At 33.4% G+C, this 26,463-nt stretch overlaps 1 protein-coding gene across 2 annotated transcripts in view; it reads left to right on the plus strand.

Annotated features, from left to right (window-relative positions):
* The window catches only part of CCSER1 (coiled-coil serine rich protein 1), a 1,046,074-nt gene that overhangs the window by 212,666 nt on the left and 806,945 nt on the right, over positions 1-26,463 (plus strand). For both annotated transcript variants that reach the window (XM_040967487.1, XM_040967488.1), the window contains exon 5: positions 14,614-14,734. In XM_040967487.1, coding sequence (XP_040823421.1) covers positions 14,614-14,734 — 121 coding nt within the window. The remainder of the gene's footprint in view (positions 1-14,613; positions 14,735-26,463) is intronic.

The raw sequence follows: 26,463 nt of genomic DNA on the forward strand, positions 1-26,463 counted from the left end.
AATTTATGTTACCTTTTAGAAAACCTGACAGAATTACAAATGAAATAGATATTTTACAAATTTGTTGATCTGAATCATCGAGAGAGAAAATAAACTTGGTTTTGCAATGATTTGAACATTATGAATGCAAGCTATATTTTAAAATATTATGTGTATTTCAGATACCAAATGAATCATAATACTAGGCATTATGGCTAATGGCAATATGATATCATCTAAATTTTAGTCTTCGATGTACTACATGAAGAAATTGAGACATAAGATCATATAAGAAAGTAGTCTGATATATTATATGATACTAAATATTTATATGTTCTGTGCAATTATACATATTGGTGTCAAAGAGTAGCATATATATTAGTCGTCAGAACAAAGGGAATTGTTATTTTATAGGATGAAAAATCTAAAAAGTAGAAAACAGAAAGAGAAATGAGTTCCTAATTTTATTTTTGTTAGATCTTGGGATTGAATTTATACTCAAAATGTGCACCATATATATGTAAATATATGCAGACGTGTAAGTATATATAAATATATATGTAGGCATATATATGTATGTTCACATCATCTGTATTGTTGTAAATGATACAGTTGCATAACTTTATGCAGATATATTTCTTCATTTCTTTAGTGGTAATTATTACTTATCAATATAGAGGTAATATGAGAAAATAGGAATATAGAAATGAGAAACAGAAAACTTAAACTTTTCTTTATGTAAAAAGTAGATGTCTTCAGAAAATGAGTGTATATTCTAGAATCCATTTTGTTGTCTTTCTTGTGCAATAAGGGTAATAAAACCAAAGATATTGGTTTAAGGAAGGTTCAAGATAATTATGCATGTAATGTAGCCCTCATAGTTAATTGTCTAGTTAGCACTGTGAGACACATTACCAAATTGAGGTCACTGTTTATATCTCTGTGTGGGACGCTAATGTATTAACATGATTGTTCTGAAAAATATGTTGTTGATTATTTTTGGCACTTAAATATCAAATTAATTTATAAAACTGATAATCTTAGAAAGTGAAATAGCTAGATATAGTTTAAGGGAAGCGAGTCATTATTCTGGGTCAGTTGTGGTCTGATTTTTATCCACAACAGATAAAATATGGACTTTATCATTAGAGAATGTTGACTGTAAGTACTGGTTTAGTCAATAATAAGTAAAACCCATTTTATTTATAGCTCCATTTTCTATAATTTGTAATAAGATCTTTCTGCAATAGTTATTATGATATTAAGTTTTAAAAACTCAAAGTCTTATTGTAACATTTAATACAGAAACTCTTCCACACATTTTTGAGATACTTTATATTACATCATTGTTGTTATTACTGCAATATTGGCAAGTTTCATCTCTCTTAAAAACTAAATTTGGGGCCCAGCGCGGTGGCGCAGTGGTTAAGGTCATCGCCTTGCACGCCCGGGATCCCAGATGGGCGCCAGTTCTATCCCGGCAACCCCGCTTCCCTTCCAGCTCCCTGCCTGTGGCCTGGGAAAGCAGTCGAGGACAGCCCAAAGCTTTGGGACCCTGCACCCGCGTGGGAGACCCGGAAGAGACTCCTGGCTTTGGATCGGCATAGTATCGGCCGTTACACTCACTTGGGGAGTGAATCATTGGACGGAAGATCTTCCTCTCTGTCTCTCCTCTCTGTATATCAGCCTTCCCAATAAAAATAAAAAAGAAAAAACTAAATTTGATCTTGAAAATACACATTATAGAGAAATGTTTTCATACATTGAATATAAATGATGGATTTAAAGATAGTACCGTGTCAAAACAATCAATAGAATCGTGTACTTTATAGGTCATCACATTTTGGTAAGCATTCTTTCAAACTCTAATACTCCTATTATTTTATAGCTTGATTTTAGTTTCTGTGCTATCAGAAATTGGGGAAGTTTTACATACTATTAAAAAGTATAAACTTGAAAAGTCATTACTAGTAATTGAACAACAACAAAACATGTCTAATATTTTGACAACGATAAAATCTTTATTTAGGAAAACAAAGGAAGAGCCAACTCATATACTAGGCTAACACACTAGTGACACTAATTTATTTTATAGGCAAAGTCATAATATTTAATCCTTAAAAATGTAGCTCAATCAATAGATACACAAATATTTATTAGAGGAAAGCAAGATATTTCATGATAGCTTAGCATTCTTGACATTAATCAAGATTGATTGTGTGATAAAAGAAATTACAGAATCCTACTGTGTCTTCTATCTATCTGTCTAGTTATCTATCCATCTACTTGTGTCAAAGACCAGGATTACATTGCAGCCTAAATCATTTAGAAAATTATATTCTTATTTGATTTCAATTCAGATTTGCTAAAAATGAATACATTGGAAATGTAAGATTGAGATTGCCATACAGAGTGAAGTCACTATGGGTGTGTGGGCAATTCATTGCCCCATGCAAATGATTCAAGACCATATGTATTTCATCCTGTTTTAGTTCTGGCCTTTATGAAGTTTATATTGTAGGAAAAAGCAATATAATCCCCTGTTAAAGTATACACTTAAATATACGTATACATTTTATTTTGGTAAAGTATACAATTTAATATATAGCCATATGATCTGTAAGAATATAATGTTAATATATAAATGTAAATTTTGGAAAGATCACACTTTAGTATTCGCTTTAGAGTATTTTTACTGATGATATGATTAAATATGGTCATGTGGCATATGGATTTTGTGAACTGGAGCCATGGGGCAGCTATTGCTTTTTCTGGGCCAGAGAAGAAATGGTAAGGATATGATAAACTTATTAACACAGTGAAAGTGCTTGCATTGTTTCCTAGAGGATATAGAATTCCTTATTTTTCTTTTCTCTTTTAAGATTCAGACAATGTGAGGGAATTATATTTGGAAACAAGCAAAATAATAGGTACGTTTAATAGCCAAGATAATTGATGCCAGTTTAATGCTATGGCCAGTTTATTCTTTGTCCCTTTGAAATATCTTATTGATTCTTTGACTTCCTTTGTAACATGTCAAAGAAGGAGAAGATAAATAAAGCTGAAGTTAGATTGGACTCTTTTGAAACATTGACCCAGTTGTAAGTCCAAATCTACTTTACAAAACTTGCATTTTACTCTGGCTATTTTAGGTTTATGCCAACTTGTCGAAATTGTCACATTTTCAAACCTTTTAGCATCTGTCCCAGTCTAAAATTATTTAATGAGGACACTAATCTGGCAACTGTTTCCTGATAGTTATGCCCTTAGCACAAATCAGTAAATGACACAGCTAGTATTACTGTGATGTCATATTCTATGGCAACCAATTGGAATAGTATTGTTAGTGATATTTGCTAATATGAATGTAATCCCAAATTTGTTTTATGTCATCACAAATATATCATTAATTATCCCAGATACAAATAGCCTATTTACCTGAAATTGATTTTGAATATAAGACTTTATATAGATATGATTTTTAAAAACTACTATTTTCAAAAGAATAAACAATTATGGGTAGTAGATTAGTGATTTGTCATAGTGTGTTAAGCTGCTCCCTGCAAAGCCAGTGTTGTGTAAAGGTACTGGTTCGTGTTCCAGCTACTCGACTCTAATCCAGCTGCCTGCTGCTGGCATAGGAAAGCAACAAAAAGTGGCTTACCTACCTGGACCCCTAACCTCCCATTTGGGAAACACAGAAGAAGCTCCTGACTACAGACTGGTTTGGCTCATCCTTGGCCCCTGAAACCATTTGGGTAGTGAATGAGCAGATGGAAGAACTCTTGTCTCTGTGTTTCTCCTATGTCTGTAATTTTACCTTTTAAATAAATACACAAGTCTTTTATAAAATTATAGATAATAGTTGTTTCTCAACCAACATTCAACAAATGAATTTAACTGAAAATGAATCTCTTCATGTTTACTTTAATTCTTACTTAATTCTCAGATTTAGCAGGTATAAGTTACAACAAATTTAAGGCATTTAAATATTTTAATCCAACTCTGTTCCAAAGTGAGAATTACAGATAATTGTTATTCATTGTGACACTAATCAAAGACTTCTAGTAATCATAGATAAAAACTATTCTTTAAAAGAAAGAAAATCATGAGAGTGAGCTCTTTTTCAAAGTTTACTTAAGAAAATGATGGGAAAGATTTAGGGTCCCTATCTCAATGGACAAAGTCTGAGTAAGAAGCTGTTCATTTTTCAACTTCAGGATCTAGAATACAACTCAGTTATCCACATGTCACAAAACTGAATTATCCAAGACATCCTAGCCTAGTTTGCACAGAAAAAAGCTCTGGAACTTCATAAATCTGAACAAATTATTTCACATGTAAAAAATGTGAATATTAACTTGTCACAAATAACAGCTTTTCAAAGACTGATACTTTCTCTGGCAGAAATGAGCAGTCTGTCAAATTCAACCTTGGATGCAAATTAAGTTTTATTCATCTTGATATCTACATATTTCCTGGATGTTGCAGTGACATAACATACCCATAGAGCTTCCATTTCATCAACAAATGGAAAGCAAATGGAAGCAAATGAAAGGAAGTGTTTAAGTTAGGGAATAATTTTTCAGAATTTACAGATATATAGTAAACTGTGAAGTTTCAAATTACTCTTTGGGGAGAGGCTTAGTTACTAAGAAAGACGTTTTTATGTTGGGGATGTTTCCCATTTTGTTCCTTTTTGTCTTAAATATGTGGCATTCCTACAGGAACATCAGGGTCTGAGTTACTTGCATTATTTGACTGAATGTACAGAATATTGCTGCGTACCTCAACTTAACTGATCATATATTTTATAGCTTTTATTTTATTCCTTGAACTAACACCAGATATTATACAAGACTGGTTTTTATGCAACCTTAGTATTTGCTTATAATTGGCAATTTTAATATAATAAAATGAAATTCTATCCATTTCTCTAGAAGTTTATAGCTTTGCATGGATTGGCCCTATTTATCCACCTGTGTGATTGTACTTCCTGCTTGTCATCAATTGCTTCTTATGAAGAATATAGAAGAAGGCAAAAGAACAGTAATTGTATTTTTGTACAGTTGCACGTTTGCTTTATTGCTAGCAAAGGATGAGAAAATCAAAACCATTATCTGCAGTCTATTTGAATTCTTTGAGTTATTTCAATCATCCATTTAAACTCTGCACTTTGCAATTTTTTTGTGATTTGTAATTCATATGTAAAATCCTGAAGACTGTGGTTTTTAGGTGATAATTGGGTAATTTATTTAATGTCTTAAAAGTAAAGATGAGCATTATGTAGATTATATGACTTCTTACACTTTCACAAAGTGAAGCCATTAAATAAGTGTTGGCATTACATTTTGAAGCCTAATTTATTTTATTTCAGAGTCTCTGAGAGATTGTTGGTATATCTGATATCTCCTTTTTTTCAAGAATGATTCATAGTTTGATTCTTGTTTTGTTCAGCCCAAAAGATAGTGTAGAAAAAGTGAGAGAATTTGGAGGAGAATGGGAGGGAGAGTAGGATATACAAAGAGAGTAGTTAATCTGTTTTGTGATGATATTAACTATATTATGGTTGAATGGAAATTAAGTATCATTAAGACAAGTACAAATATAGCTATACAATATTTTTAGACAAATTTAACTGTCATTCAAAAACTCCCTCTTTTGTGCTTTTTGATAACCACTAATGGTTTATTATAGTCATTGCAGTGTGAAACATGAGATCCCAGGTATCAGACCAAGTATACTTGATTCATTTCTAGAAAATATTTGTGTATTTTTTTTTTTGCTAGAGCACATATTTTTATTTGCTAGCAATTCGGAGATTTATCTGCAACCTTCCCAACTGTTCAAATGAAGCAGCAATGATTTTTTCAAAAGGGACAAGATGTCTTTTTTTGTTGTTGCTGCAGTTTTTGCTTTTCCTTTTTTCAGTGTTTTTTTTAACTAAATTTTGTTGTTTATTCAGTCAAAATCCTTGGGCTAGGAATGCAAAGTGGTCTGTTATTCTTATATTATAAATTCCATTACATCATAGTATTATAAATTCCACAATGGTAAAAATTTGAAACATGGTTTGTGGCCTTGGTTCATATTTTTTATATGTAATAATCATTCACACAAAACAAGCAAAATCTCAAGGCAGAGCCACTTCGACTGCACTGACAAACATGCCAATTAGATACACTTTGGTCTAATAAATGGACTGTGTATAAGAAAATTAGATTCACCCAGAAGAGGCTCCTGGCTTCGGATCGGCATAGTATCGACCCGTTGCGCTCACTTGGGGAGTGAATCATCGGACGGAAGACCTTCCTCTCTGTCTCTCCTCTCTGTATATTGCCTTTCCAATGAAAAAATAATAAAAATAAATCTTTAAAAAAAAAAGAAAATTAGATTCAACATTTTTTACTAAGTATATGCAATTCCATCTCCTTTTACACATTTTAAGTTTTTTTTTTAAAGAAAATTAATTATTTTGTGTGGGTATTTACTGCAGTGGTTATATTATGGCTTGGAATATCCATTATCTCATATTGCAATCTCTTGAGTTTAAGAGATGGATCAGTTACTGTTCCTGATCTCCTAGTTACACACCTGGGGAGGCAGTTGATGAGGATTCCAGTTCTTGGGTGGTGACCACCCCTGTGCAGGACCTGGTTGGCTTCCAGGCTTCTGCTTCAGGCCGTTTTTAGGCCTGGGTGTTGTGATCCAGTGGGAAATGAATCAGCACTTGCAAGGTCACTCTCTGACTCCCTTTTTGGGTGTGTCTCTCTGCCTTTCAAATTAGAGAAAAATAAATGAATGTTTTTCAGGTCTTCTAAATGGTGAATAATAACATACTAAATTTAATGGTTTAATTCATGCTTCCTTGATATTTTGTTACAATGTTTCCTAACAATGTTTAAGTTGCACATGCTTCTCTAGGACGAGTGACAATAACATGAATTTGGTTAAAACACTGTTGATACAGATGTAGAATCTGTTTCAAATTTTCTATATGGAGATATATATATATATAAAACTTTTTATTCTCTCCTTTTAAGCATTTTTCTGTGTTCTGGATTCTAGCATATGAGATTACAGAAATCTAAGGATAAGCATTTGAGTATTGAAATAATACAGGTCTTGTCAAGCATGTTTTCCCAGAATAAGTAACAACTATGATTTCATCTTATGTTTGAAAAAATCATCAAGTCTTGTTTTGAATGACAGAGCAGAGGTTTATTTGCGCTTAGTATAGCAAAATTGCTATAAGGATAGCTTCAGGGCTCTTTCTAAGTTTGAAACGAGAAATATGAGTGGGAAAGTCAACACATTTATTAGGCTTTTTTTCTTTTTGTGAATAGACTACGTTTTTCTGCTTACATTAGGAGCACTTTCTATTTTCATGATATTGTACTCTTGATGACTGCTAAATGAGGATTGGAACCATCAATCTGTGGAAATTCTCTTTTCATAAATAACTCATAGAATGTGTAGACAAGTCTCTGTGGCATTTATGTAAATACTTTTCCCTCTATTATTTAGGAAACAAATGCAATGGAAACCTGTCTGGGGGATCAAACTTGGTTTTCACTGTTAATTATAAATACCATTTATGAATGTAGTTATTTGTTATTTTAGTTTTTCAGTCAGTCTTGTTGTGACTTTGCCTAGTAACAGAGAGTTGGGCTAAAATATTCTTCACACTTTATAATACATTTACAATAAAATTACTTTTACTGAAGAGCAAATTTAGCATATAAATGTATAGGCTGCTGCCTCAAATTGTTATTTGCATTTATAGTAGGAGGTAATAGTGAAACATTTATTGATTTTTCAATTCATGCATGATGCAAACCTACATTAATGCGTGGTGCTTTCACTCTGGCTCATTTTCTTTGAGTTATGTTAGATAATAATTGTCTGTTAATACATAAAATAACATTTTTAAAATTTAGAATTGGCCTTATAAATATAATTAAGTCATAAATATAATAGAATCATTAATATGGGATTCTTTGCTTGTCTCACTTTTCCATTTTTCCTGACAGTTTCATTTGCATTCAAATTCATTATATTATTGAGTAAATTTGAGTTTCATGTAATTTGGCAGGTATTGAAATTATTCTTTTTTCCAGTTGGAGTTTCTTTAATTTTGACTGTACTTAAACTTGGGATACTTATCTAGTCACTTAAATTAAAAATTAAAAGCCATGCACTAGCTAATTTCTGTGTTTAACATTCCACCTGGGACCTTTAGATCACATGTTGGAGTGTCTGGATTATGCTCGTGGTTCTTTTCCCAATTCTAGCTTTCTCAAAATGTGCACCCTGTGACACAGCAGAACGTAGCACCAGTACTTGGATTTCTGCTACCCACATGTTGGTCTCCTGGAGTTCCTGATTCACAGCTGCAATCTGGCCCAACTCCAAGCTTTGTAGGCATTTAAGAAATGAAACATGGGATGAGAGTTCTCTGTATTACCACTCCATATTCAGTTGAAGAAAATAATGATAAACTTGGAAGTCCATAGTGCTATGTAAATGCATTAATTTAAAAGGAATCCTTGCGATGAGTCTCTTCAGTTTACCAATTGAGAACAATTACATTAGCAAATTCACTTGAATATTAAACTCTCTTGGTTACTGTAACAAATTGCCTGTGGAAGGCTAATTTTGCATTGAAAAGTTATTTAGTCAAAGATGTACGCAAACTGAAAGTGAAAGGAAAAAAGATATTTTACATCATTGGAAACAGATGTAGTTCTCCTATTATCAGACAAAATGAACTGTTAACACAAAAAGCAGCTAAAAGATAAAAAGGACATTACATTATGATTGACAGCTTCACAAAACAAAATCAGTGAGTAAACAACAGAGCTAATCTACACTGTGGACTAAATGGATCAAATTGATATCTAAAGAACATTTCTTCCACAGTTGCTGAGTATGTACTCTCTTCATTATTACATGGGACCTGCTCTTGGGTAGACCACGTGCTAGGTTATGGCCTAGCTAAGTCAAAAATTCAAAAAGTTGGAATGATAGCATGGCTCTTTTCTGAGAACAATGGAATTAAGGTGGAAATCAACAGCTCAAGAAATTCCAGAAACAGTAGTGTGTTGTTCAGTTTCCATGTGTTTCTAGAATAAATCAAATAGGAAATTAAAAAAAAATAGAAATAAAGATGACAGCACAACATATAAAAACTTCTGAGAAACAGTAAAAGCTTCCAATGGTGCGAAGTACCCTTAAATTAGTAGCTTCACCAAGAAATTAGAAAGGCACCAAATCCGAACTACAAGCTCATAGGAAGAAAGCAATAATAAAATTAGAAAATGAACAATCAGAACTGAAGCCAAAAAGATGCATATGATCAGTGAATCGATAAGCTAGTTTCTGGAAATTTAAACAAAATTATCATGTGACTGGCCCAGCCAACCAACAAATAGAGGGAAAGAAACCAATAAAATAAGATACCTTTTAAAAGAAGATGTAAAAACAGACACAGATAATGAATAACCAGGAATTACTACAAGCAGCTGTATTCCAAAAAAATCGGAAGATATTGAAGAAATGGATAGATTTCTGGAAAATGAGAGCTATCTAGGTTGAGTCATGACAGCATAGAAAATCTAAATAGACCAATGGCTAAGGTTGGGATCGAGTTAATTATAAAGTCCTTCCCAACACAGTCTATGATCATATGGCTCCCCTGCTGAATGCTATCAGGCTTTTCAAGTGAAATAATTCTTCTCAAACCATTCAAAACAATTTGAAGGCTGAGACTGTCATCACCTTAACTGCCGAACCAGAAAATGATATAACAAAGAGGAGAACGATACAACAATATTGTGGTGCCCAGCATGACAGCCTATTGACTAACTCCTCGTGTTGTATCCACTGGCATCTCATATGAGCACCTTTTTGTATTCTGGCTGCTTCACTTCCCATCCAGCTCCCTGCTTGTGGCGTGGGAAAGCAGTAAAGGATGGTCCAAAACCTTAGGACACTGCACCTCCATGGGAAACCCAGAAGAATTTCCTTTCTTCTGGCTTCATATTGGCACAGCTCCTGCTATTGTGGTCACTTGGGGAGTGAACTGGTGGATGGAAAATCTGTTTCTCCTTCTCTTGGAATACCTGCTTTTAAAATAAGAAATAAAATAGATCTTTAAAAAAACAATATTATGATAAACATAGAAACAAATGTCCTTAAGAAAAGGCAAACTAATTGAATGCGCATTGTATCAGATTGTATCAAATTGATCAAGTAGAATTTATCACTGATAGACAAACCAATAAATAATATATCACATAAAATTTAAAGAATAAAAATCATATGGTTATTCCAATAAATGCAGAAAAGCATTAATAAAATACAATATTATTTCATGATAAAAACATTAAGCAAATTGAATATAGTCCTAGTACCAGGCATGTTACTTGGGAGAAAAATCCAAAGCAGAGCAGCAGAGACTCAACCTGGAGTTCCTATTGGATGTTGACATCTCTGGAAATAGCTTAATATGCTGTGACACAATGCCTGTCTCTGGACCAAATGATTTTACAGGCCTTCTATGTCCAGTGGACTGGGTAGTTCCGATGCTGCTTGGGCAAGAAAAGCTCATGATCCAACCTTGAATAGTAAATGGTTAATCCCACTCACTTTGTTGATTTTACGTAAGGGAATTTTCTAACATCTAGGTTTACTTCAATGGCACTAATGTTTTTTTCTTTAGTTAGTAATGTTTTCAATCATGTTCCAACATTAATTCAAGGAAGTAATTCAATTACTTAACATGCCAATGGAGTTTCTTTTTAAGAGTAGTTCACATCATGGTCATTAAAGTTATAAGTTCTGTGTCTGTTGACATGATCATATGGTTTTATTCTTTAATTTTCTGATGTAGTGTATCACATTTATTAATTTGACTATGTTACACCATCCTTGCATGCCAGGGATAAATCCCACCTGGTCCAGGTAAGTGATCTGTTTGATGTATTGTTGGATTCTTTTGGCTAGTATTTTGTTTTGGATCTTTGTGTCTATATTCATCAGGGATATTGCTCTGTATTTCTGTTGTGTCTCTTTCTGGCTTTGGTATTAAGGTGATATTGGTTTCACAGAAAGTTTGAAAGGATTGCCTCCCTTTTTGTTATTTTTAATAGCTGGTGGAGAATTGCATTAAGTTCTTGAAAAGTGTGGTAGAATTCAGCGGTGAAGCCATCACATCCAAGGATTTTTGTTTTGTTTTGTTTTGTTTTGTTTTGTTTTGGTTGTTGTTTGGAGTGATATACTTACTGATTCAATCTCCATCCTACTTTAGGGCTATTAGATTTATTAATTGCTTCATGATTCAATTTTGGTGGGTTGTATATGCCCAAGCATCTTTTCATTTCTTTTAGGTCTTCTGATTTATTAGCATGTAGTTGCTTGTAATAAATTCCTGATTATTCTATGTATGTTCAAGATATCTGTTGTTATGCATCTTTATTCCTGAATAAAAGGAAGACTCCCAGTGAAATTGTTAAACATATCTTGACAATATGATGCTGGGCTTTCTATCACTATTGATACCTACAATAGCACAATACACTTAAGTAACAGAATGATGAACTTGTGATTATTGTTGAAGGACTATACTATCTTAATAATATGGGGGAAGGGAATGGAGGATATAGGAGGGCAAAGCGGGGAATACCTGTGCCCTGCACCTATGGAATGGTGTCATGAAAAAATTTAAATACATTTAAAAATGTATAAATTCATTATGTTTTCAGTGTGGATATTGAACTTGAAAAATGCCTTGTTTCATTATATGGTTGTCATATAAATATCCATTAGTCTGGTGAACCTTACAAATGCTGTCCTTAAGGTCATGTTGCTGTGATTTTTTTTCTCTGTTTGTTTTACAATGAATAATACACATATTTTTTGTTGAGTTACTTTTATTACTGCATTTTCCCTTTTTAAACATATAACCTCTTTGTTATTTATTTGCCTAACTAGTATCTATTTCACTATTTTATGTCTTTCAGCAAATACAATTTAAAACATGTTCTGATAGTATAATGTAGCTTTAAATGTTTGTCAGAACTCAGTCATTTACATGGCACTTCCCTTTATCCATCTTTAGATAGGCCTGGTGATTGTCGTACTTTCATACTGAACAAGTAAAAGCTCTTATTCTTACAATCATTTGCTCGTTATTTTTTTACTTCAATATTGTGGAGTGCAGTTTATTTTTTCTGGTCTTTAGATCATCATATTTAGTAGTATTTCTCAAAGCAAGTATGTGAAGAATTGCTTCCGGTTCTTCACATTTCTCCTTCTTAGCAGTATTTTTTCCGGTTCAATTCTGTTTTTCTTGTTTTGAAACAACTTATCTCTGTTTACCTTCCAAATAGTATTATTTATGAAACCAGTCAGAGGTTTATTGCTTTAAATGAGAGTACTTTGAAGATATTCATTGAATAAAAATAGTATGAAAGAAGGAAACTATTCAGAAATTTCAAGGTTTTCATGCACAAAATCAAAATTGTTTAATTCAGTATTTTGTGAACTTTTTGAAGTGCTCTCATCCTTTAGATGTATCTTGAACAAGAAATCAAAATATTTTAATACATTTTTTCATGCTCTTAGTAGAATGATACCATGTGGTATATTTCCTGGAACGTACCAGTAATTCAGTAAATGGTTAATAAATAAATGTCCCAGATGAATGAGTCAACAATGTTCTTAGTCTGTTTAGTCAGAGATAGCATTTAAGGTAATAATTGAAATGCAAAACACAATAAAATTTTCTACTCTGAACTGCAGTGGGATTGTGTATTGTTGATACAAACCTCATGCCAAAAGTAAATAGAAAAAAATTAAATTTGAAGCAGAAAAGCATTCTGTTGAAGTCAGTGGAGAGATGATGAAGAAACCTTGGTCTTTCCTCTTTAAGATGTATTGAACGTGAATTTTTTCTCTTGAGTTCTAGATAATTGTTTTAAATTCAGCTGTTTTTAGTGTCTGCGTATAGTTTTTCAATTTTATATATAAGAATATACATATTCAAGGTTATTATTTATCAGGAATAAATAAATGAAAGCTATGAATCAGCACTCTCTATCCTTAAAAAGTAGCTGTTGTCGTCCAAATTCTATGCTACATGGCGGTTATCTCTTGTCTAATCCCTGCTATTTGGCAGTTAAAAGGGCATCAGTACTGTGTGTATGCTATTACAGTTGGAAGAGGGGATTTTCCAGATTAATAAAGGTCACTAATGCCCTGATTTTGAGTCTAAAGCAGATACTGAGCAGGTATAGCCTAATCATATCATCCCTTTAAAAGCAAAAACTTTAGGGAGGGCAGGTGTGTGTTGATAACAAAAGGAAACTAGAGATTTGTAGCATTGCAGAATTTCTGTGCAAGGAATGTTTTTTAAGTGCTGTAAACCAATGTGTTCATGAGCCTCTGACCTGAGTGTATGTGCTTGCTGAAATAAGTCTCTTACTAAATGCCAGCAATGCAAAGGCCTGTTTCCTATTACCAAAATAAAGTTTAATCTGCTACTCACCTGAATGAGTTGGAAAGTGCATTATTCCCACACAACTAGAAATAAGAGCTCAGACTGGTTAACAGCTTGACCCAAATCAGACAAATCAGTGAAGACTACCTAGCTGTGAGACAATAAATTGCTGTTTTTACTGCTGAGTTTTGGTGAACTTGTTTATGTTGCAATATAAGCTTAGTATAATATTAAAATTTTAGTATAAAAAAAAACCTAAAAAAACAAATGTTAACATGGATGTTGAGTTAGCTTTCTTTGTTAAGAAATCAGAATAGTGTAATTAGTTCATATAATTGGTAATATTTACTAAAGCTGAACTTATAAAACATAGAAAAATGCTAGAAATAACCATAAAATTGATTTTATATTATTTCCAATGTGAATTGATTTTTGCAGCTCTCAGAAAATTACAGAATGTTTATTGACATTTGAGATCAAGCACCCCCCCCACAAATAACTTAGTCCATGACAATTACATTGTGTCAAGTGTGATGTATTAATCCAAGGGAATGATATAAAGAAATAAAGTACAGTTAAGGATGAGCTATTGTTATTCTTAGATGAATCTGATAAACATACACTGAATCGAGTAAATAACCCATAAAAGAATACACACTAATACATTATGTTCCCATGTATATAAAGATCAAAAGTGAATTGGCTAAATGATAGTATGTGTAATTTCTAAGATACCATTGATGTGGAGGAAGAGTACTAGAGGGGTTTCAGGATGTTGGGAATTCTCTACTTGTTGATCTTGAAACTGGTTGAGCCTGTGTGCTCATACTGTCAATACTCCATTCAGTAATACATTTATGGCTCAGAAATTTTTCATCCTTCAAAGAAAAGATTTTTTGAAGATATAAATGTAAATTGTTGGCAATAACTTGGCTTGAAAAATGAAAAAAAAATTAATTTCAATGTCTTACCTGTAGTAGTGAGAATACTTTGCATAGATATAATAAACATAATTTAATAATATTTAATTTTGTAGTTTAACTGTCTGTATTATTTGACCAGAAATAGGAAAAGGCATTGGAATAACTGAGAAGAGCCGATAAATAATTTTAGCATTTACATTTTTTTTTCAGTGTGCCGGGAGGATTCATACCATTCTGTAGTCTCGTGTGCTGCTGTAGTTCTCACACCTATGGAACCAGCGTTGGACTTAAAAAAGAGAGAGGAGTCCAAAATTCCAGAGCACGGCAAACCGTAAGTTGTTCGCTTAACTTTTCAGGACTTTATGAAATAAGTTCAGTGAGGGATTGGAGTTGTGCTGCTCAGGAATTGTGGTATATATTTAATGAATGTATTAATAGTGTACAGGATGAACAGAAATACATTTTGTACCTTTGTTCAAAAATGTCTATCCTATAGTGCCTCCATAAATATCTGTGTCTTCTAACTTTGTACCACATGTTCATATGTCATTTAGATTTCATTTGTTGGCTTCTAATAGGGAAATGCATAAGTAGATACATTATTATTTCTATAAAATGGTGAATAAGATATGCTGTTTTGGGATTATTTATTCTCATAATTTTTGGCTTTGTCTAAAATAGAATGTCTAAAATAGAACCAATTTTCAATGTCAACTTCTTAACCTAATGTTAGCATTTTTATAAGCAACATAAGGCATTTAAATTTTTTGTTAAATTATCATAAATGTAAACTATATAGGATTTTAAAGTATAGTGATTTGCTGGCAAGCTTTCAGTTAAATATAAAGTTGATCTTAATCATGCATTAAATAGATAATAGACTTTTATATTTCTGTAGCCAAAAAATTAAATTAGTGGTGACAAATGTGATATACATGGGCTTGAGTTATTAAGTATATGAGAATTATTTCTAGTTAAGCATTAAATAAATGAGAGGGGAAATCTGCTGCTGATTTTCCAGAGAAAATTACATGCAGCCTGTTCTACGTCTCATGTTACAGACGATAATCAAGTGGTCATATTCGCAGTACTGCCAGAGGTTGAGTGAATACCACTTGTGCAATGAAGGGCACTCCTTGACACAGCTACTGGTTTCTCCAAGGTGCTATGCTGCAGCATATTTTTTTCTCTCTTGCGTGTCTTTGTATTGCATAAGCTTCAAAAGCCTGATTTTCCTTCTACTGATTATGCTTGATAACTTTCTCTAAAGTCAATTGGAACTCCTCTAACTTTACGTTCAGTAATGTTCAAGCAAATACATACATACATACATATTTTTTTCTCTGTTTGAATGAAGATTTTCTGAACTAATGTTCTCATTATAGAAGCAAGAAATAGTAACCAATTCAGAAGGTAATGCTTGTAATTCAGTTTTAAAACAATCTAGAAATGAAAACAATTTGATTGCTGCAGATAGTGTCTGATTTTTAGATTCTGCAATCTATTGCTGTGTGATAGGAAAATTGCATCTTATATTTGCAGAGTAAATTATATTAGAAGCATCAAATATATTTTCTGGTAGTACATTTGTGAGCTTATACATTATCTATACATGTTTGTAACATTCAATTTTTATTAGATGTTTACATTCTTTTGTCTTTTTCAGAGGTTTTGCTTCAGACTGATGATTATTATAGTTTATTTATATGTCCTTTTTATAGGCTTTTGGTGTCTCATAGACATTCGTTTTTGTTCTGATTTATGCATTAAAGGAGACAATGTTTTTGAACTGACTTTTCTTCCTCTTCCTTGTACCCTTTAACAACTTGAAAATCCTCTGTCTTCTTGTAGTAATCATCCTCATTTAAACATTCTCCTTCAGCAATATTGTTAATTCACATATATTTGTAATTACATTTTTTCAATCCAAAGGATCTTGGTTATCAATCTTGATTTTGCTACATGTTATGTGTGATTTGTGGACATTTTTCCTGCTATGGAATCTTAGACATGTAGGGCTCATTGTATAATCTAATTTGAGACTTAGCAATCTCTTTGTGGTAAGACCTGGAATAATCTCTTTGAGAGCCTCAGAATTTATATTAGATTATAAATAGGTGAGAATATGTAAGATAATATCTTTTGAGGAGTGCTATACAAAGATGAAGATTAATAATGAAGAACTGTTTGTCCAAGGGACAATATTCATTTGGGTTATGCCTATAATTGTCTGAAGTTGGATGAGTTATTTTTGATAGAGGAGTTTCTCAGAAAAAAAATTATGAATAATCCTCATTAGGAAATAAAATATTCATGGATATCAAAAATGTTTGCCCTGAAATAAGCTTTTGAGTTATTTCCATTTTCCATAAACTTCTGGAAATAACTTCTTGTATTAGTTTTAACTTTTAAATCCTAAATATTAGCCTTAATTACACTATTGTATTGATATAGAATTATATCATCTTAGAAGGAATCTCTTATCACTCAAATATTTGTAGCATATAATCAATTTTAGCAAAGGATTTAGTTATTTATTGGGAAAAGCTGAGTGAGAGGAAGGTCAAGAGAAAGAGAAGAGAGGAGAAAGAGAAATAATATTTCCTATTTGCTGGTTCTCTTCTCACATGGCTGCAGTGGACTTTTTGGGAACTGGGAACTTTGTGTATATCTTCCATAGCAACCACCAATGCAGGGGTCCAGATATTTGTGCCATCTTCTGTTGCTCCCCAAGAACACTAGCTTGGAACAGCTGGGACCTGAACTAGGGATTTGAGTATTGGTGCCACAAGAGGCAGTTAAACATTCCTTACCTCAGTGCTCGCTCCGGGAACTTTTATTTATGCTCTGATGACAAATAGATTAATACTGATAACTTGTTTGTAAACATTCTCATGGATTTATTCATGTTTACACATATTAATAGTTGAAATACACACTGGAATTTGAGATTAAGAATTCTTACTAGGTAGGTGGTATAATTTTTTACCATACCAAGTGATGGGGAGAAACATCTGAATCTTTAAGGAAAGTTTCCTTTGTGCATTATAGCACAAGAGAAAGTTAATTTTAAGTTGTGAAACAAGTGTGTGGATTTGTTTTGCTTTTCAATTTAGTCTGTTAGTCTTCCGGAAAAGCAGAAATGATATACTTGTTAGACCATAAAAAATTGTGTAATCAAAAAGGTTATGATTTTCAAATATTTGATCTTAAATAAAGAGCATGCAGTCACAGCTTTAGTGGGAAGCTTTATTAATTTGCAAAGCCACAGCAATATAAGAATGCTCCAACATCCAGGCACTCTCAGCATGTTATTCAAAGCTATACATTTCTCAAGTCAGTTATGTGCAAATAAGTGCTTCATGAAATATACATAAAATTCAAATTCTGAAAAGAACGAATTTACATGATTGATTTTATTTTGTGCCTTATTAGTTGAAATGCAAATATTGTGCTCCAGACCATGGCTCAATGTCTGAAATAAAGGGATTTTACACTTTTGTAAAATTAAAAATATGGACATTAAAGAAAGATGATTCTATTACTTTTTGTCCGCTTCCATAGTTTAATTATATTTTTATAAGGGAACTTAAAAGCAATAAGAGATTTGTTTATTGCTTCAGTGTGTGGAAATGCTGGCATTTCTAAGTTTCAAGGTCTGCTTTTAGTGCTCCACTTTGTTGACATGAAGAAGATTCATTGAGCTGCTTCTACATGGGCACAGATACCATCCTTTAGTACAAAAGATTTGTTTAATTTTAGAAAATGACTGGAACCTTTTAGAAAATATTTGTATATGTTATCTGAAACAGGGAATTGAAGTTCCATTAGCTCTTTTTATTTAGGTTTTTCATTCAGAAAAAATTAGGCTGAATTTGCAAAAGATAGTACTACTTTAGTGTCATCTATGAAGTTGTTATAGAAATTGTAGCTATGTTAGAGACACATCAAAGAATCATATCACCAACTAATCTCTAATTTTCCTTTATAAATTACAGAGGAATAGATTTACTTTTGCCTTTAGGTAGATACTTATGATTTAATGCAGTCTAACAAAGATTTGTAATTCTTAATTCTTGAATGTTCGCTTTGCTCTTTGCATTGTGTTGAAACATAGGTGCTGCTCTTACTGAAACTTAAGGAAGACATTAGCTTATTTCAACAACAAATGCAAAGTTGTAGCCGTAACAATAGCTAGCATAAAGGTATGTCTGGTAAATGGCATTTAATATAATTAAGGAACTCAAGTAATCTTTGTTAAGAAAGTGATCCTTACCCCCCAAAAAGGAAAAAGAAATCAAAGATAAAAAAGTAAAGAACTTCTTAGTGGAGGAAGGCAGAGAGGGTGAAAAAGGATATTTTGAGAGAAAGAGAGAGAGAGAGAGTTGCTCAAAGCAATTTGATGCATGGAACATGGCAAAATATTAAGAAAGCCCCTGGAAGTGAAAGGAAATCAGAAATTTATTAAGCAGGGAAGGGGTAACAGGTAACATGAGCAGAACTGCTTTTTGGAATCTTTCTCCTGTTTCCTGTAGAGAATACACTGGATGTATTGGAAACAGTATGGCATGAAGCCAGCATGGGAGAGCCAAATTGTTTGCTGTTTTTCCAAACTCTTACATTCAGGATTGGCAAACTCTACATTAGAGCTGTCCCGCTTTCCAAGGAGGTATCATAGCTATTAGCAGCACACCACTAAAAGGAAGACTGATTTTATGGCAAACATTTTAATTAACTACTGGCAGCATCCTAAACTGGGTTACTGGCATCAGATATGGTGAAATGTGAAAGAACAAATTCAATGTGTTTTAGGAAATTAAATATAATGAGTAAACTAGGGACTTATATTACCAAATACTTCCAATAGGATGAAGGTGAGATTTTATGATAAAATGCATGAAGTTGTGACAATCTAAGGTATTTCTCATTAACAATAGTGAAGTGAATAGGGAGCCATCATATTCTTTCAATTTCTATTGAATATTATCAATGAAGGCATGCAAGGGGGCACACACGTGGGAACGCAGGTGGTGTAAATTTCTATGTGAAAATTTTATTGTTACTCATCCCTGTTGCAGATACACACAATGTAAGTAAATTCTGCTGACATCCTTTGTAAATCCTTATGGGTCCTTGGTAATTGCTGTCTTCCATTTACGGTTAATCTGAATCACTCAGGGCCTTAAAACTTTAATTTAACAAAAACAAACTAAAAATAAAACTTGAAGTATAGCTAGGATAAGTGGAAGGGTATTACTATAAATATTACATAACCCTCTCCCCCAGCTATGATTTCAAAAGCTTTGACAATTGTTTTATGATTTTGGCCAGTATGTGAATAGAAACAGCAGTCACAAAAGATAAGGGAAGACATTTCTGTGGAGACAGCTATTAACCTAAATGTCCCTTCCAGTTTTTTTGGAAGCCTTGGGATGTGAAGGAGGAATTTGCTAATCATATGCCCAGTATGTGAGGGCCTTTCAAGAGCATTCCCAGGGTATCCAATGAAGTTTGAAATGCAAACAACAGATGTGTCCTTTTGTAAACTATCCAAAGTTTAAAGAGAAACTGTAAGAGGCCAAGAATTCCCACCCATGGGTGACATAGGAACTGCAGAATCCTGGCCCAAAATTCCTCTGAAGCAAAGCAATGTGTGACTGAGTGTTAGTTCCTAAAACTAAGTAAAATTTCCTTGGACCTTCTCCACTCTACTCCAGGGGCAGGAATACATTTACTTGAAGCTGAATAGTCTTCATCTGTTTGATCCTGGCACATTTTCTCTTTTGCTTGCTTAAGTGTTATTTCTTTTTAAAATGATCTTCAGGTTTTACAGACATCCAGCCAGTCTAAAGCTACACCTGTCGCTTTATGTCTAACCTTCACTTTGGTCATTGGGATTCTGGCCTTGAGTCTGCACATGACAGAGGTTGTGTTATGCCCTTCGTTTATACCATATTCCAGGATAAGGATTCCAGGAAAAATGCCAAGGGTTCCCACAAGCTGCAAACTCGAACCTCCACCAAATTAATGTGCTCAGAATCCTCTGTTCACTCAGCACTGGCTCCTCCTTCTGAGATACATGAGTGACAGCCCACATCACCAAACTGTGATGGTGGTAAACAAAGTTCACATAGGTGGTTGGGACATCATAGGCCTGTAAGTCGTGTGTGTGTGTGTGTGTGTGTGTGTGTGTGTGTGTGTCTGTGTGTGTGCAAAAAGAGTCAAGGATGGGGGAAGGTTGGGTGGAAGAGTGGATTGATGTTTGTTGAATGTGGTTACATTAACTGATATCACTTCTAGGAGGATTGCTCTTTGATCATATCAGCTGCATCGACACTCAGGAGAACTGATTTTCTTTATCCTCCTATTTCAAATGGTCTCTGTGCATTTCATTGGAAGGAGTACGTTTATTTACCAGTTTCTAAAATTATATGTAAAAAAAAAAGAAAGAAAGCTGAAGAAAGTTGGTTGTTTTTCCGAAATGATATGTCACTAAGAAACCAGTGGATTTTAATGACAAAATTGATTTTTTAAAAATCCCCAGAAAAATTACTCATCTCAATTTATAGCACTGTTAGTTTATATTTCTACTAAATATTACTCCTTAGTGAGTCAATATTTGGCTCCTTGTGCCAGCAGGATGTCAAGTCAAGAAATCCTATTATAGCAGAGTTCTTGTTTTAACCCTCTTTGTGTGTGTTGAATATATGTATGATGTTTTTAGAGGAGTTGAGACTATCTGGTAAGAGGTCCAGCTAACCAGCACTACATTCTTTAATGTGGTTAACAAGTTTATCAGACCATTGGAAACAAAAGAAAGTACGTCACTATTGTAAAAGTTGCTCTTATGTGTGGATGAAAATCATGTTGCCAACTTTCAACTACCTATAGAAAAATCCCATTTTGCAATTAGATGAAAGATTTCATTTAAATGAATGCCGTAGTTGAGATGATTATACATATTCTAATAATATTATAAAACCAAAACTCTATTACCAGACATTTTTTCTTCTTTCAAAGGAGACTAGATTCAGTAGTTTGAAAGAAAATTGTATCCTAAAAATTAAAGAGTTAAAAAATAAACCAAGGGGCCCGGCACGGTGGCGCAAGTGGTTAAGTCCTCGCCTTGCACGCCCGGGAACCCATATGGGCGCCGGTTCTAATCCCGGCAGCCGCGCTTCCCTTCCAGCTCCCTGCCTGTGGCCTGGGAAGGCAGTCAAGGACGGCCCAAAGCTTTGGGACCCTGCACCTGCGTGGGAGACCCGGAAGAGGCTCCTGGCTTCGGATCGGCATAGTATTGACCCGTTGCGGCTCACTTGGGGAGTGAATCATCGGATGGAAGATCTTCCTCTCTGTCTCTCCTCTCTGTATATCCGCCTTTCCAATAAAAAATAATAAAAATAAATCTTTAAAAAAATATAAACCAAGATAAGCAAAATCAATAAAATCTGACAGATATTTCCAGGTAACTTGATTTTAGAGAGCAAGTATTAATCTTGCTAATCATAATTATTAGTAAGCATCTTCTTATATAAAGACAGCACACCTCCTTCATATGGCTGTTTCAGGTGTTCAGTTTTCAAATGTAAAATAGAACAGATGGACACAATGAAGGAAGATAATAAAAAGTAGCATTTAATTCATCTTCTGTGAAAAAAGTTTAGGATGAAGATTAGGTCTATAATCTAGAATGTTCTATGGAACTTGTTTTCTTTTTGCAAGTATTTATTTTACTTGGAGAATCAGAATTACAGAACGAGAGAGGGCGACAGAAAGAGAGGTCTTTCTTCCACTGGTTCACTCCCCAAATGATTGCAACAGCCAGAGGTGAGCCTGTCCAAATCTGGAAGTCAGGAGTGTCTTTGAGATCTCCCATGTGGGTGCAGAGGTCCAAGGACTTCTTCCATCCTCTGGGCTGCCAGACCGGAAACAGGGAGTTGAATCAGGAAGTGTAGCAGCTTTGACACAAGCCATCATCCCCATGGGATGCTGACACTTGCAGGTAAAGAATTAGCCTGATATGTCACTGCATCAGTATGGGAATTTTGCATTTAGATAACTCTTCCAAATTATCTAATTATTAAAGCACATCTTATCTTTTCTGATGTGGATTAAGTTGTATTTACAACAAGTATTGCCTGGCTTTTTAAAAAGTCTTTGATAATAGAATAATAATAAGTATTCAAAATATTCAAACATATTTTAGAATTGAATAGTTTTTTTTTCAAATAAGTAAATGAACCACGTGGAACCAACGATCATAGTTGCCTGACACCACAAATATTTGAGGATTATAATTAATGCATATCTTCTGTTAGTATTTAAATATTAAGACATTCAATATTTGAATAGTTAATATTTGTAGATGCTGCACTGAATTCCAATAGAAATCTTGTCATAAGTGGTTGGAAGGAAAGGTCTAAGAGCAGGGAGTCTGGAAACCGAATTACCAGCCCAAGGACCAGGCAAGGGTTTTTCTTTTCCTGAATCCTGGGAGATAAACAGCTTCGTAGCAATGTTCCAAAAAGTAAAAATCTAGGGATATGTGTTGTAAAATATGAAGGAACTAACTCTTCTTGCTTGATGGAGAGCATAGTACATATTTATTACGTACCCGTGATTAGTGGGGTAAAAACAAGGTACTTGCACACCGATTGGCTTCTCTGTGCTTCTTCCGCGTGCTTTTTTGAACTCCAAGACCGAAGTGTAAGTCCTTGACTCTCAGCGGATAATAAAGACAGGTATTTTTCCAGGCCAGGTATTTTCTATTAATTTTTTATCATCTTGTGTATAGCCTAGATTTTAATACATTATAAAGACATTGGATTATTACTTATTTTTCGTTCAGAAAATACATTTGTTTTAAGAGCAATTTTATAGTTGATGTGAGAGGTTATACCATATTCTGAGCTTTACAAATATTGGCTCATTTAATGCACGCCACAATATTATGCTTTATTATTATCTCCAAATTACAGTTTAGGAAACAAAGGCAGCCAGGCATTAAGTAGCTTGTTCAAGATGAACCTTTGAGAGTAGAATAAATTGTATTTTCTTTTCAGTTACCACATCATGCAATTTTGAATTTGGCACAGAATGCAATCATTTTGATGTTTAAATCCATACATAAGCTTTAATACCAAAAAAAAAAAAAAGAAAGAAAGAAAGTCACTGTAAACCAGTAATGCTTAAGATGATTAGCATTTGCAAATCAACAGGATAAATAGACCTTAAGTACCAAATTCTTCACTGTTGATTATCACAGTCAATCAGTACCTCTTCATTTCTGCATATATTTCTTGTCAAATGAGCCAGGGAAAAAAAAGGTATTTCTTGTTTTATTTTGCTTTTTTAATGTGCCATTCCTACTTAGTGTCATTCATTTTATTGGCTCTGACTTAAGGTTTTTTTGTTACTCTTTCTTTTTATACATCTCCTTGGTAAATGACTTTTAGTAAGCTCTTGTCATTAAGGCTAAAATTACACATTTTGTCACAGATTAAAGAAGCACATATGAATTTGGGGAAGTAATGTAAAATGGGGAAAATAGCCAGGCTTTCTTCCAAACTAATGCATTCATTGAAAATGTCACTTGCATTAGTAAGTAGTATTATACAGTGCACTAAAAAATAGTAACATCAAAAGAATTTAGGTATATTATTATAACTTACTTTTTATGGAATTCAACTAGGGTTTTTTTTGTAATTTGAGTATAGAAATAATGGCATGCACATGATTCTGTGTATACTAATAAGCATAGTTAGAATATTCCAGAAATAATTGTTAAATGGTAAATTATAGTATCAGCATGGGTTTTGTATTCAATGGAAGTAGCAATTGTTTTACTACTAAAACTTATATATGGCTAGGTTGTGGATTTAATGTAGGCAACCTAAAGCAATAAAGAGAAACAGGAGCAAATTATCTTTAAAATCAAGTCTAGTCAAATGTATCTTTTCCAAAGATGTCAACTAAATTTTATTACTATGACTATGATTATATCACAGAATGATTTTATATTTATTTTATTTCAAAGTGGTAGGCTTAGGAATGGGTGTTTATCTAGTAGTTAAGATACAAGTTTAGAAACTTACATTTTCCCTTATTTGCTTTTTCATTTCTTCAGTGACACATTGGTTATTCAATAGCATGTTATTTCACTTGATCTTAGTCAAAAGACTGAGCAGTGATAGTAACATGCTATTTACCTTTATGGTGTTGTAAATTTTTAAAATTTTATTTCCATTGTTGATTTTGTTTTATGTCTTTTCATTTAAGGGTATATATAATAATTATATGATAAAGACTGTCCTATCCAGATGTGATGATATAAAGCAGTATGTGTATCTACTTCCAAATCAAAGATGGACTCTCAATGAAACTATTAAATGTATCCTGACATTAAGAGGCTGGACTCTGTCATTGTTTGTACCCGCAGTCCCAGGATACACTTAAATAGTAGAATGATGGACTAATGAAGAACTGTATTATTGTAATAACACAGGGGAAATCAGTGAGGGGGAAAGATTTTTAGAACATATTGGGGGAAATTGCAGATCCTATGGAATCATATTATTAAAGGAAAGGAAGGAAGGAAGGAAAGGAGGAAGGAAGGAAGGAAGGAAGGAAGGAAGGAAGGAAGGAAGGAAGAAAGAAAGAAAGAAAGAAAGAAAGAAAGAAAGAAAGAAAGAAAGAAAGAAAGAAAGATAGAAAGAAAGAAAGAAAGAAAGAAAGAAAGAAAGAAAGAAAGAAAGAAAGAAAGAAAGAGAGAGAGAAAGAAAGAAAGAGAGAGAAAGAAAGAAAGAGAGAGAGAAAGGAATGAAGGAAGGAAAGAAGAAAGGAAGGAAGAAGAAGAGAAAAGAAAAGAAAGAAGGAAAGAAGGAAGGGAAGAAGGGAAGAATGAAGGACAGAACAAAAGGAAGGAAAGCAAGGAAGGAAAGAAGGAAGCAAGCTGAGTTTCCTGGTGAAGACGCTGGGTTTGGCACCCAACTAGTCTTGTGACTCCAGTTTCCTGATAAAGCAGAACTTGGGAGGCTGGGTGATGGCCCAAGTCATTGATTTCCTGCCAGCCATGTGGGAAATGTGTACTGATTTTCTGTCCCTGGCCCAGCTCCAGCCATTGCATGCATTTGAGGAATTACACAACACATGGTAGGTCTTTCATACCACATTGTCTTACTTCATTTCACAAAGACAAAACAAAACAAAACATAACTGCATTCATATTATTGGATTAAGATACACTGACATGACAAAATCTGGTTAATTATAACAAATAAATATTAGGCAATTTTAATTTTTAATAATATTTTTAGTTTTTAAAAGATTTATCTATTTTTATTAGAGTGGCAGATTTACAGAGAGAAGGAGCTTCTGTCTAATAGTTCACTCTCCAGGTGGCTACAAGGATTAGAGCTGGGCTGGAGCTAGGATCTAGGAGCTTTTTCAGGGTCTCCCACGTGGGTGCAGTGTCCAAGGAATTGGGCTGTCTTCTTCTGCTTTCCAGGCCACCAGCTGGGAGATAGATGGAAAGTAGAGCAGCCAGGACACAAACTGGTACCCGGATGCTGACACTTGCAAGGTGGAGGAGTAGCCTACTGAGCCATTACATTGGGCCAAATTTTTTAGCAATATTTTTAAAAGAGTACTGTATTTCTATCAGTTATTACTATTTATGAACTCTATGTGTTTAATTACTCTATAATTTAACTTTATGTTAAAATTTTACTGTTACTGGCTCCCCTTGCCGTGCTTCTATTAAGATAATGTTTGTTTTATTTTTGTTTGTGTTTAATATCTTTGGGGATATCTACATATTCTGCAAAAAATCATTTCTTACTCTTGGAATTTCTGATAAATCAAAGTGATGTCATATTTCTATTTTGCTTTCCTTTAAAATAAGCTGTGATACTATTTATGTAAAGATGTTTATGATAAATACATTTATTTTCAAGTAATTTGTTATATTTTATTAGTTAATATATATATTTTATTATAGAAATAACATAAACAAAACTAGGGTCATGACTCCAGCTTTTTCAAATCCCATTTTTTTCATCT

Source organism: Ochotona curzoniae, unplaced genomic scaffold (genome assembly GCF_017591425.1).
Source record: "Ochotona curzoniae isolate NIBS_2020 unplaced genomic scaffold, NIBS_Ocur_1.0 scaffold_4506, whole genome shotgun sequence".
Classification (NCBI taxonomy): domain Eukaryota; kingdom Metazoa; phylum Chordata; class Mammalia; order Lagomorpha; family Ochotonidae; genus Ochotona; species Ochotona curzoniae.